This window comes from Stenella coeruleoalba (assembly GCF_951394435.1).
Source record: "Stenella coeruleoalba genome assembly, chromosome: X".
NCBI lineage: Eukaryota > Metazoa > Chordata > Mammalia > Artiodactyla > Delphinidae > Stenella > Stenella coeruleoalba.
This window is the reverse complement of record NC_137152.1, coordinates 26,396,127-26,409,721: the sequence shown is the minus strand read 5'-3', so window position 1 is coordinate 26,409,721 and position 13,595 is coordinate 26,396,127. Positions and strand designations below refer to the sequence as shown.

General features: G+C 38.1%; 1 protein-coding gene across 5 annotated transcripts in view; it reads right to left on the bottom strand.

The window, feature by feature from the left end:
- The window catches only part of TAB3 (TGF-beta activated kinase 1 (MAP3K7) binding protein 3), a 97,709-nt gene that overhangs the window by 17,088 nt on the left and 67,026 nt on the right, over window positions 1-13,595 (bottom strand). For 4 of the 5 annotated variants that reach the window (XR_013825581.1, XM_079909582.1, XM_079909581.1 and 1 more), the window contains 3 exons: window positions 10,636-10,827; window positions 4,917-6,378; window positions 3,874-4,034 (listed from right to left, as the gene is read on the bottom strand). Coding sequence is in view for 4 of the 5 variants with exons in the window: in XM_079909582.1 (XP_079765708.1) it covers window positions 3,874-4,034; window positions 4,917-6,378; window positions 10,636-10,737 (1,725 nt within the window). In the remaining variant the exon portion in view is untranslated. Of the gene's footprint in view, window positions 1-270; window positions 1,344-3,873; window positions 4,035-4,916; window positions 6,379-10,635; window positions 10,828-13,595 lie in introns of those variants that run through there. The other variant, XM_079909584.1, reaches the window with a different exon arrangement.

The window sequence follows — 13,595 nt, the reverse complement described above, 5'->3', positions numbered from 1 at the left end:
ATAACTGGAAGCTCTCTGATTATTAAAATCTTATTTTTCCTTCAAGGTATAACTTAAATTTCCCCCTTCTCCATGAAAGTGTCCCATCTTTGAACCCTACTAGCAAAAACTAACATTTCTATCTCAGAACTCTGAAAGTACTTAATATCACTACTATTTAGTTGGCCAGCACTTCTGATTCACTGTCTTACGTTATCTTTTCCCGCTCTCTCTCTCTCTCTCTCTCTCTCTCTCTCTCTCTCTCTCTCTCTCTCTCACACACACACACACACACACACAAACACACAAACACACACGTACAGGTTCACAGACAGATATATGTATGTCTTTTCACATACAGATGTTGTTAAGAGATGACATCTCCCACAGCATTTAATAAAATGCTTTGCAAACAGGAGACTGAGAAAACTGATGGCCATTATGCATCCTTCACTTCTGCCCTCCTTGGAAAGGTTATTTCACTGCCCCTCTATAATCATCTGCAACTGCACATATAGCTGGTCACAAACCTGCATTTCAGTTTCATGAGGCACACAGGTTTCTAACCAATTTTTTTATACACTACTTGGTAAGAAATTAGTTTGAAACGTAAAGGAGGCAATATGTGCTTAGCAGCAAAAAAGTTAATTCTCTTGTATAATCCTACACGAGTGGGACAATGATAGTGATACCCATTTATTGAGCACCCACTTCACACCAGGCAGTTTACATATACTGCCTCTTTATCTTGACAATAATATTAAAATATACCTCTTATAATTCCCGTTTATAGATAGGGAAAATCAGATACAGAGAAGTTAGAACCAGTGAGTAAAGAGTTATTCTGGCTCCAGAGCCTATGTAGGCACCCTTTCAACTACATCATGGTGCCACGAATGAGCCTCTATGAACAAAAAGGGAATTATGACTAAATGCTTTATTTCTTAATTAATTTCCTACATAATATATACCCTTAATGTTATACATGTTCCTGAAGTTAAAAGGAAATCGTTTTTTCAAAGTATTTCAGATTTGTGTTATGTATATATATATATACCTAAAGCAGATTTCTCCAGTATCTTGTAAACAACATTTATTTTGTAAGAATACTATCTGTTGGGCATTGTATAAATTGTTTAATGTATATTATCTTACTTAATTCTAACAAAAATCCCATGAGATGGGTACTCCCCAGAAAACAAGCATAAAGGAAGTTGCTTATCCAAGGATATATGAGTGACACAGAAGGAGCAGAAAGAAGTAGGATTCAAATTCACACCTGCATTGAGAGCCCAGATCTTAACCACCATGTATAATTGTTCTTCAGCCACGCATTCCTATTAGTCTTCTATTTTACTCTAGGCCTGGCAGTGGAAACACATGGGAATCACACACTCAAATTTCTCACCTCTCAGATATTATCACCCACATGAGCCACTAATCTCTGAAGCTGGGTGATGGCTACACAGGAGTTCACTATACTATTCTGCTTATTTTATGTATGTTTGAAACTCTGTAACAAAAAGTTAAAAATAAATTATAGCATAGGGCAGCAGTTTGACTAACCTCCCTCTTTTTCTAAAGAAGTCTCATCAATAAAAGCTCTCGTGTAAAATCTGGTTTTTTTTTAAAGCACTGATCTATGCTACCTTAGACAATTCTCTACTTCCAACAACAAAGAAATCAATAGGGCTTTAGCAGGGATTTTTATACAGCAAGAAGTTGCTAAAGAAAGTTTACATGGTTATTTTAGAGAAATGACTTCTATGCTAAGAAAATCTGTTTATACTCTACAAGTACCTAAAGGACTCCAAAGTGCCCACCCACCACTGGTGGATTCCCATTTGGGTTATGTTCTTCAATATCTCCCCCAATCAGAGGATATAATTAAGATTTTGATTGGGGAAAAAAAATGAGGCATAGATGTGATTTACAGTATCATCTTTCAGTTAAAGAAAGCTTCGTAGGGCTTCCCTGGTGGCGCAGTGGTTGGGAGTCTGCCTGCCGATGCAGGGGACACGGGTTCGTGCCCCGGTCCGGGAAGATCCCACATGCCGCGGAGCGGCTGGGCCCATGAGCCATGGCCGCTGGGCCTGCGCATCTGGAGCCTGTGCTTCCGCAACGGGAGAGACCACAACAGTGAGAGGCCCGCGTACCGCGGGGGGCGGGGGGGGGGGAAGATAGCTTTGTAATTTTCCATGTGTCTTAAGTAATTAAAACCCTTCCTTCTCACTTCTGATATTGACTATACTTAGGTATTTAGTCAATATTAGAAAAAATTCCATTACATTATTAAATATGCCTTTTTCTCAATAGTTAACTTCTCAGAAACTTCCACTGGTTCCCCATTACCAGCAGAATACAGTTCAAACACCTCCACTATTCTACCTATGCATATTAACCTGTTAAGACATCAGAAATCTCAGCTTAAATGAGGGAACTGTAAAGACTCCTTAAAGTCTGTCTTGACTTCAAGCCTTCATTACCTCATGCTCTTTTTCCCTTCTAAAATGCCTTCCCCTTTCCTCTATGCCTACATAGCAATACTGTACTGTTTAGTATTTTTAGGTTATGCTATAATACTGATTTTCATACAGTTATTAAATTAAAGGAAAAAGGTGAGTTCTAATAACCTTATGAAAATCAGATGAAAGCTAGAGACCTGCTTCCCATATAAACACACATATGAAACTCTGCATATAATTTCAGGGACTCACGGATCTCCTTTGAAGCCACGAACTTCAGTTAAAAACTTCTCTATGAGGGCACAGCTGCAGACATCCTGTCTGCAAGAGGCCTGACATATACACTAACTTCTCTAAACTTGTGCACTCTGAGAAAGAGATTACCCTTAGTTAAGAGACAGTAAGAACATGAGGAATGGCTCCATGAAAAAGTAGAGATTAAGTTCAGCCCTGAAGAGCAGACAGCATTTAAACGTATACACAGAGCTTCAGAAGACCACTGCAGCAGGAGCGTAATGTGAGCGAGCAAAAAGTGTATTGAGTATACACGGATAAACTAGCTGATGCATGAGTTCTCTCATTACCCGTGAGCAGACACAGCACTTACCATACTGTATTACAGTTATCTACTGATGGGTCTATTTCTCCCACTAGCAGGTATACACTAAGCTCCTAGTATAGGACCACATTCATAAACTGTAAAAAAAAATGCTTGTTGAACGAATCAATGTTGAAAGACGAAATGATAGGTTGGATCACAGAAAGCTTGTGATGTCACAGGATTTTAGGACACCTGTTTCCAATTTTTCGGAATTTTTAAAGAACTTTAGAACTCACAAATATTCACCAACATGTTAAAAATATATTACCGAATCTTTTCATGAGAGCAGTTCCTGTTAGGACCGCTGTTAATACTATTATCTTAGTTTCTACAATTATTTACACTAACCAAATTGCTCTGCTTTAAAATATTCTATAGTCAACACTTTCCCAACATGCATATTCATCTTGATCTAACTCATGTGCATTAATGTACTTAGAAAAATAACTTTTAAATGTTTGAAAAATATATATACAATATGCTTAAAAGGATAAATGAATACATGAGAACAATGTATAAAATATTTGGTCAAGGTGTACTTTTCATTTCTATTCGGACAGAAAGCAATTTATAGTGAATGAGATGCTTTACCTTGATAACTGTCAGTATTTGAAAATAGTGATGAGTCTATGGAATTCACACGACAAAGAAAAATAAAGCATCAAATTATTTTGATGAGAAAAGAAGGCAGAAGTCCTTCATCCATTGTTTAAAAAACAGAAACAAAACCAAAACTGTGCCAGGAACAGAACCTAAAAGAAAAACAAACAGCCTGGACAGCCAACATGTCCACCTTCCTATCCATGCATCCTAATAGATCGTACTCACCGTTGGGATCGCAGTGGTGCAGCTGACCCTTCTGAGCCGTCTCTGCATCAGGTCATGCTCCATACTGTTAACTTCAGCCTTCAATTGCTCTAGCTCCTCTTTCTCAAGTTTCAATTGCTTTGCTAACCTCTCCATCCTTGCTCGCTGATGTAACAGCAAGGCTATAGCATTACAGATAAAGTCATTGCAGAAAGTAACATTGAACAAGTGACTGGGAAATTTCTATATGCATTGCTAATGTACGAAATACCTGTAAAGAACCCTGTCATTCAACTTCAGGTGACATTTACTCTCATGTCTTTCTAATGCTATTCTGCCTTCAAATCTGCTTTAATTTAGCTCTTGTAACTTCTGCCAAAATGACACCATCTGTACATTCCTCTTGTTCTACTGTACTTCATTTCCCCAAGATTCTCTTTAACTATACCTGTGTGCGTTTTAAACAGGCTCAAAACCAGGCATATTGAATTACAATCATAATTACTTCCCTTCTTATATACTGAAAGAATACTAAATTATCACATATCTTGAAACAAACTTTTAAAATACTCTATTCTCCTTATATTTAGTTAGGTCCACTGTGAACTAATCCAATAATGTTCTTCATTACCAATCCCACTTCTTATAAATATATTACTTATAAATATTACACCCTTCAGGCCATCCTCTTAGAAAATATTCAAATTTTTCACCTTGATAAACTTTAGTCCACCCTCTATGAATCTTTTTTTCCCACTCTGTAGTTTGTATTTTTGACAATATTGGTTTCACTTCTCTATATTTTTCTCCCAGTGAATGTTCTTCCTAAAAAAGAAGTCTTTTAGAGGTCACTATTATCATGCCTATATTTTTATATTTTAAAGCAAAGTCTGTAGATGATTCTGAAGCACTAACCCTATTCTTAATAGCAATGCTAGTGCCCAATATTTAATAAATACTAAACATTTAATTAAAATTAAACAGCTAATATACATTATTTTATTTTGAATAGGAGACTGCCACCTCACCACAAAGATTAAATTTCAAAAAAAGGGTAAAATTACCTTGTGTATAGGCGTAGTCATCTGATCCAGAACTAGAACTTCTCTGATATTTATGGCTTCCCTTTTCTCCCCCAGAGCCTGGTATCACTGAAATGGGCTGAATAGGTTCTGGGGCTGCAGAACGTTCTTCTTGGTCCACTAAATTTAAAAGATTTTCAGTTGTTGCTCGGCCTACAGTAATTTTAAAAACTGTAGTTGGGTTTGGTATCATCCGAGGAGATGGTGATGGAGCGCAAGAAGGTCCAGTTGGCTGTGTATATGTAATATACACAGGATTGACACTAAATGGAGGTTTTGGTTGACTGGATATCCCTCTTGAAGGAGAACTTGAAGGTGGCGTGGTGGCTGTGTACAATGAGTGCTGATTCCGTGGAGATGGCTGATTACTGATAGGTGAAGGACTCCTATTAATTGCTGTCCCAGATCTCTGAGAGGGTTCCACTGTAATTTCTATCTTCTTCATGGATCCTTTGGGTAAGCTAGATGGTGTATATGGGAGATAGGCTACTGAATGACTTCCCTGTTTCTGATAGCTAGGAGGTCCTTGTTGATATGGATGGGGTGGAGTAGTTGAAGGACTAGGTGGCATAAAGACATGGGAACTAGGGTGGCCCAACTGGGATGGCTGTACTTGATGCTGTGGAGAGCTGAAGGGTGAAGGACATTGAGAAGGTGGTGGTGAATGGTAAGCAGGTTGAGGGATCTGCTGTTGTTTGGGAGAATACTGAGAAGGTTGATAGTTCTGTTGATGCGGATAAACAGGTAAAGGACGCTGGCTATAATGAGGCACTGGGCCCTGTGGTGAGGACTGCCATGGCGTACTCTGAGGAGTTTGTCTTCCTGATGAACTCTGAGATGTCTGTCTAATATAGATAGAACCAGGAGACCCATAAAGATTGCTTGGAATTTGTGGAAGAATTTGTAAAGCTCTTGGTACAGTCTGTCCAGAAGGGAGGTTCTGGGATACTGTAACAGTAATTGGATTTGTACTATACCGAGGTATGTGCATGTATGAAGGAGGTGGCGGTGGTGGTGGTGAAGGCCCTTGCATAGCAGATGGATTCATTCCTGTTTGAATGGAAGATGGCTGTTGAGGTGGCTGTGAAGGAGGAGTAGCTGCACTTCTGTTCTGTTCATTCATAAAAAATGGATTGTAGTTGGGAGTAGCAGCGACAACAGCTGGAGCTGAGTGTGGTTCCTGAACTAAACATATCAGCTGTTTGCCTGCTGCATGCTGTGGATCAATATGTCCATCGCTTGAGCTATGTACCAGTGTTCGACCACCGTTAAGTTGCACTCCATCTCCTGGGTGGTAGCTACTAGGAGAATGAATACCCAGGTTAATATGCAAAAGGCGATTTCTATTCATCCTGTTGTCATCTGGACTGTGGTATTCCATATATAAGTATTTGCTACTCTCCTGGGAAAGCGCGCGGCAACAGGCTTCAAGATTGTTGTTGTTCTAGGGGGAAGAAATGGTAAAAATAACATTGGCAAAATGGACAAATCCTAATAGTGGGAAGTCAAGCTTTGCCACAGAATTATGTAAATATAACTGTCACAGAATAAGTAGAGAACAGTATTTTAAACACAAAAAAGCTTTATGGTCATTGACCCTGAAAAGGAGATCCCAAACAATCCATATTATTTTACAGACATTTAGCTCACATAACTAGTACTACGCCGCTACTGCTACTGCTACAGAAATGTAAAGTACCTACTAATGAACACTGTGACTCAACCCCAACTTTTCTGACTCCAAATCCAGGACTCATCTTACACTTGTTGCATCTCAACAAATTAAAATGCTGGGCTAATCTTGGATTCACCACACTTGCTGTAATATATAAGTATAAGTAATATCCATCATTAATATTTAAACTGATAAACATGAAAATAACCATGCATTAGTTTTCAAAAGGTAATGAAACCCCAAACAGAAAAAAGTTATAATAAAAATTCCTAAAGACTCAAAACAACAAAAATTCTAAAGCAGCCTTTACTTTTCGTTTAACCAAAGTTAACCCTATCTAACTTCAACTGTCTGTTTCATTATGGAAGATTAAGTTAAAAAAAGATATCAGTATAAAAACAAATCCACTTTCTTTTTTTTTTTTTTTTGTGGTACGTGGGTCTCTCACTGCTGTGGCCTCTCCCGTTGCGGAGCACAGGCTCCGGACGCGCAGGCTCAGCGGCCATGGCTCACGGGCCCAGCCGCTCTGCGGCATGTGGGATCTTCCCGGACCAGGGCATGAACCCGTGTCCCCTGCATCGGCAGGCGGACTCTCAACCACTGTGCCACCAGGGAAGCCCCAAATCCACTTTTTGAATTACGGTTCCGTGACTTTGCCAAATTATGGTAATTTAACACAAAACCAGGTCTTCACTGCCTTAATGAAATTCATTCACACTCCCACAGTCTCAAAAGTTTTTACCTGCTCAAACGTAGCTTGGTAAACTTCCAAAATCTTTTAAAGATTTCAATTTTTTGAATTATATACACACACAAAGATGGTAAACAGCAAACTGGCATTTTAGATGTTCCAAGTGACAGTAATCAAACTAATAAAAGGTTTCCTCTTTTGAAAATTTTAAGGTACTATAAGATAGTTTTCCATTAAAATTCAGAATTATTTTATTGGCCTAAAACACAATTATTCATTACCTTTGAGATAATCTATTGAAGTTTCCCAATTATCATCACCTTCTCCGTATTTCATAAATATATATACAGATATGCACATATACACATATTACTATATTCTAGGGAAAAGTACATTTTATATAAAAATGAAAGCAAACACTTCACTTCTGCTGAGAACCAAATAAAGCTAAATGTAAAACAGGACATAAAATGTTTTAATTTTAGAGCTGAGAGGACTCTTAGGGTTCCCATCTACTCCAACTCAACTCATTTACAGATGAGCAAAGAGATGCCTGGGAAGTTACATGACTTGATAACAAGCGCTTAACTAGTTAACTGGAGAGCCAGTTCTAGATTCTTGGTCTTCTGACTCCCAGTGCTCTTTCTACTATCACACAGTAATTTCAAGGGACAGGATGTTAGGCCAAAAGTACATTACTATACTGAAACTTTAGGAAGTAAAAGAAAATTCAGTCAAGCAAACCTTTGGAAAATGAATTCTCAGAAATTCAAAGAATTGCTTTATCAAAAACTCCATAATAACTTTTATCCTTCTCCTTATATAAAACTTTTGATACTAAAATTCAAGTACTTTTTAAAATACTTTCTGAGCCAAGGAAAAAAGTAATTGTTGAAATGTAAGAAAACAATTAAATTTGGGCTTTTTCTTATCCTGCTTGAAACCATGCTGATCAAGGGAAGGAAGACAGATATTAAGAGAGAAGACAGATATTGCTAGACACTATGCAAATTTGGAGCCAAAGGATTCAAACTGATTGCCAACAAGACAATGTCACTGACAGATATCTGAAGGGGAAAAAAAAAGATTATTAGCTCCTTCAAGTTTTTTAATAAACCTATGGATTAAAAGGAGAACAAAAACTAGAGTTTTATTTGAAACCTAAGCAGTAACAGACACTTCACTATTTAACATTTTTATTCATTATCCTAAAATTTCATGTTTTCTACATTGAATTAGGTTGCCTAATTAGTACTGCCACAAAAAAGATACAAATTTAAATGATGCAAAGTTGGAGTTGTCAGCCTATTCAAATGTATGTTTACAGTGACAAGCTGAGTACATTTTCTTAGGAAGAAAAATTTAAAACCACAAATGCAAGATATTTAAGTATAAAAATACCACCACAATAGATTCAAATGTCACATGTGACCTGCTAAATGTCTTAAAAAGAAAAAACAAAGGATAAAAAATTTATCAAACGATAAATATGAAGAATAAAGAAATAAAAATTGTTTAGCTGGATAAAGAGGTCAGAAGTTTTAAGAAGATATATGTGAACACTCATGAAAGGACTGAGCCTAAAGCATCATACCCCTAAAAAGTGGTCCTAAACTGGGGGATGATAACCTAAGAGAGGCTTTAATGCTTGTGTATTAAATGCAAACTACTGGACAGGGAGGGAGGGATAAATTAAGAGTTTGGGATAAAATAGATAAACAAGGACCTACTGTATAGCACAGGGAACTATACTGTATTCAAAATCCTGTAATAACCTATAATGGAAAAGAATCTGAAAAAGAATGGATATATGCCTATGTATAACTGAATCACTTTGCTGTACACCTGAAACTAACACAACATTGTAAATCAACTATACTTCAATTAAAAGGAAAAAAAGGCAAACTACTGAGTCTTATATACTTTAATGCAAACAGAGAAACCTTCCAGAGCCAGCAGGTGTTAAGTGTCCATACTGATAAACAATATTAATCCCAAAGGAACAAAAAAGTAAAAGACTTAGAACAATGTAAGTTATCAACAAATGTTCACTGAGTTGAATTTAAAGTTCCATTCTTTCAATTTAGTAAAACGAAAACAATAAGCCTTGAAAAAATAAAGGGCTAAATAAAATTAAGAAAACAAGGTGGGGGCCCTAGAATAAGTTAGGAAGGTAACTGCTAGGAAGGTGATTTAAACTAGAAGGGTTTCACTCCAGTGGGAAGTACCTTTGCTCTACCAGAGACCAAAATGGGGCTAAAGTAAAGAGTGAAAATTCAGACTGGGAATGTTATGGTAGAAAAAATAAAGACAAGCTATAACACAAAAACGAGACCTAGTAGAAGGGCTTGCAAACAAAGGAAGCACCTCTGTTACCACCACTGATCTGTGAGTCTCTATTTGCAATTAACCTCAACTATATATAGGTTTACATTATATCCTGAGCAGCTCACACTGTAAGGGAGAAGCTTGCATATTATGCAGTAACATAGAGTTTGGACTGATTGTGTAATTACGGAAGTCCAGTGAGCACGACAGAAATACCGCTCCCAAAAGTCAACCAACTAGGGAAATGCTGTAACCCAAAACACACTGCAATTCTGTGAAGGATGATGCAAAACTCAACAGGGGGAGTGTTAGGCCTATTTCTGTGGCCCCTTGAGTGGGAAGAGACGTTCTATCAGAGATGAAAGATTTATTTCAATAGAAGACAACAAGACAAAAGTAATGTGATTAAAGAAAGTAGCCTTCCACTTAAAATTAGATATTAGTTAAGCATTTACTAACTAGAAAAACAGTAAGAAAGGGAGGGAACTTTCTAAAAACTTTAAAAAGTAGGCTAAAAAAGTATATAGTTTAAGAAGTTATAATGATAAATTTGAAATCCAAATTCAACTCTTAAGGATTTGGGGACTGATGACAACCCCCAAAATTTAAGAAGTGAAATGCATGAAGAATCTTTTTGCTACACACCTTTATTCTTTTCTCTAAATCACTGGTTCTCAATGGGGGAGATTGTGCCTCCCATGGAACATGGAGATTTTGTGTCCCATGGAGACATTTTTGGTTGTCACAACTGCAGGGATACTAATGGCATTTAGTGGGTGGAAGCCAGGGATGCTACTAAACATCCTACAATGCACAAGGCAGACCCCCACAACAAACAATATATCCAGCCCAAAATGTCGACAGGGCCAAGGTTGAGAAATCCTGCTCTAAATGTTCCCCCAACATAAACAAGAAAACTTAACTGAGTTCTAGTCACTACAACACAAAGTCACCTCTAATAAGGTAAACTGTAACTTTAATATCACTATCATTGGTGGGTAATCTACCTGTAACATGCACTGAGACACCACACCCTCCGGAATCTCAGGGAAACGTTGTCGGAGGTCATGGAGAACCTGCATATCAAGCTGTGGACTGTTTTGCGCCATGCCAGAGCAAATGGTGGTCAAGCTTCTCTTATGAAATGGATGCTAATCGGTCTTCCAATAGTAATGATCTTCCAATACTGCAGTCATTTTCTATTAAAAGAAATTAAAGTATGGTTAAATTTAATTACATATTTCACTTTATTCAAATAGAAACCATCAATACATTAAAATGAGCAATCTAAAATAAGTATACCAAATTCTAAAGTTGGAAAATGGACAAATTCTACTTAGCCAAAGACTTTTCTGATGGAATATATAGCTAATCACTGGTTTAAAATCAAGAACGACAGAATTCCCAAACCTTCAGTTCCATTTTAATGCTTCAAAAATGAAAAAAGCAGCAGCTAGATTAAAAATACAGAGTATTATTATTTGGCAACCATATTTTTCTAAGTCTTGAGAAATCCTACTTATGTATAATCACTCATGTTTTCCTACGGGCTATCATATCAGTCCTCTAAAGCGGGATAATCATTTTGATGTCTGAAGTAATAAAATCAGGCAACAGGAATTGATAATAACACCACAAACCACACATGTCCTGTTTGCCTTACATGCTCCCTGTACTTTGAAGCCAAAAGGCTTGAATTTGAACTCTGAGTAAAGCAAACCCAATGTCTAAATGAAACTACTGGGCAAACAAAAATGGAAATGCAGAATCCTTTGCTTTCAAAGATGATGCTGGTGGTCCATCAGTAGCCAGACTTGCCTAGCTAAGGTTTCACCTAGTTCTGGTGCAACTGACACAGGTGCAAAGATGCCAGGATTTGGGGGCACAGTTTGAGTAGAGGCAAGTCACCCCCAATCTCACTGGTATTAGTCAAGTTAAGCACCCATGTAAATAAAGGCAGCTAGTGAAGTAATAATGAAATCATAAATCAAGTGGCACCATCAAGGTCAATTAACTTACCCATTTTTCATCTATCTCTCCCATTTTTATGACGGGAAAAATGTACAGTGTATACCATACAATCTCATAATATTTCTGCTGTGATCACTCATGAGATGGTAAAATATTTTTAAGACTGAGAATTAAACACCTGCATCTTCGTAAGATGCACGGAAATCATGATTTTAAGATGCAAGTCTAAACTACACAATAAGGGAGGGTCATCCCACACCAAATCCATTTCTTGCAAACAGGCCCTGAAACTTTAAATAATACCATTACCTGGGGCAATGTACAGAACTACAGAGAATTCTTTTTTTTTTTTTCGGTACGCGGGCCTCTCACTGTTGTGGCCTCTCCCGTTGCGGAGCACAGGCTCCGGACACACAGGCTCAGCGGCCATGGCTCACGGGCCCAGCCGCTCCGCGGCATGTGGGATCTTCCCGGACCAGGGCACGAACCCGCGTCCCCTGCATCGGCAGGCGAACTCTCAACCACTGCGCCACCAGGGAAGACCCAAGAATATTTTAAAACCTTAAAATGCTGCAGGAAAATACTGAATTACTTTTGCTGCTTTATAATTAAGTATATAATTAAAAAATAAATACCATGTAATCTCAAATTTGACTTTCATTATAAGCAGGGAATTTCATTTTGCATGCAATCTCTTGACTTTTACTGGGCATCGAGCTCTCTTTTCTTCCTTCTAAGCCAAGACTGTCAAGAGTAATTATACTCTTTGTGTCTACAAGGTGGCAACAAAGCCCCTACGGATAAGACTCTGCCTAACCTCAGGTATAAATAGCTATTAGGGACTGCTTTAATGACTTCCAACATCAACATGGAGGATATCTAGTGAATCTAAAGAAAAATCAAAATATGGGAAAAGAATAAAGATAACTTCCAATATGCACATATATATAGGCTTTCTGGCCTCCATATACAATTCTGCTCTCTGCAATGCATTCCTTAGTCTGCTCTAATCTGGCTCAAATCACTGTTCCACTGAAATACTCTCTTCATCATCTCTCTGCTGCTAAATTCAGAGGATTTATCTTCTGGCTCCTATGCCCCTTGACCTTTGCAGCATCTGACACTACTGATCATTCCTTCCTTTTTTCAGCCTCTATGACATCACACTAGCCTGGTTTCTTCCCACCTCTCTTGTCACATTAATGCTTGCCTGGTTTGGGCCCTAAGCCGCCTCGTCTTCTCATTCTACATCCTTGTGCCTAGTGATGACCTCCACTACTAAGGTTTCAAAAACATTTAAAGGCTGATGATTCCCAAATTGCTATTAAGCACCATGCATGCGCTCTCTTAAGACTCCAGACACATAGAGTCTACTGCCTACACACAGCACCATCTGGATAAACCCAAAGACATTAGTCAATATGTACAAAAAGGAACTCCTTACCACAATCCTTCCCCAAACACTGTGTTCTCTCTATGAATGTTACTACTATTCACTCAGTTAACAAAACTAGAAACCAGAGCGTGCTCCTTGACTTCCCATTCTTGCACAACCAACTAAACAAGAATATTAAATCAAATGGGTGATGGTGTGCACCCTGGTTCTGCCATTTAGTAGCATCTAGGAAAGATACTCAGCTTTTAAGCCTTTGAAGCTTCATATTTAAAAATGGAAATAATTGTAGGATTGTAGTAGAATTTAAAAGGCAAACAGTAGTAAGTCAGGAAGCATTAGTTACTATTATTCAGGGCATGTCTGAATATTGTTCTCATCAACATTATACTAGCAACTTCCTGCTGCTCTTCCCACCTCAGGTCTTGCCTTCCCCCACATCACAGCCAGAGTATCTGTTTTCTAATCTCAACCAAACAGCGCTATGTGTGATCCTGTGCATGGATGTCCCACACTGCCTCCTCTCAGGGCATTAGCCCATGATCATCCATCTGCCTGAGATACTTTTCTATCTTCCTCCCTCCCACTGCTTCTCCGAGCCAT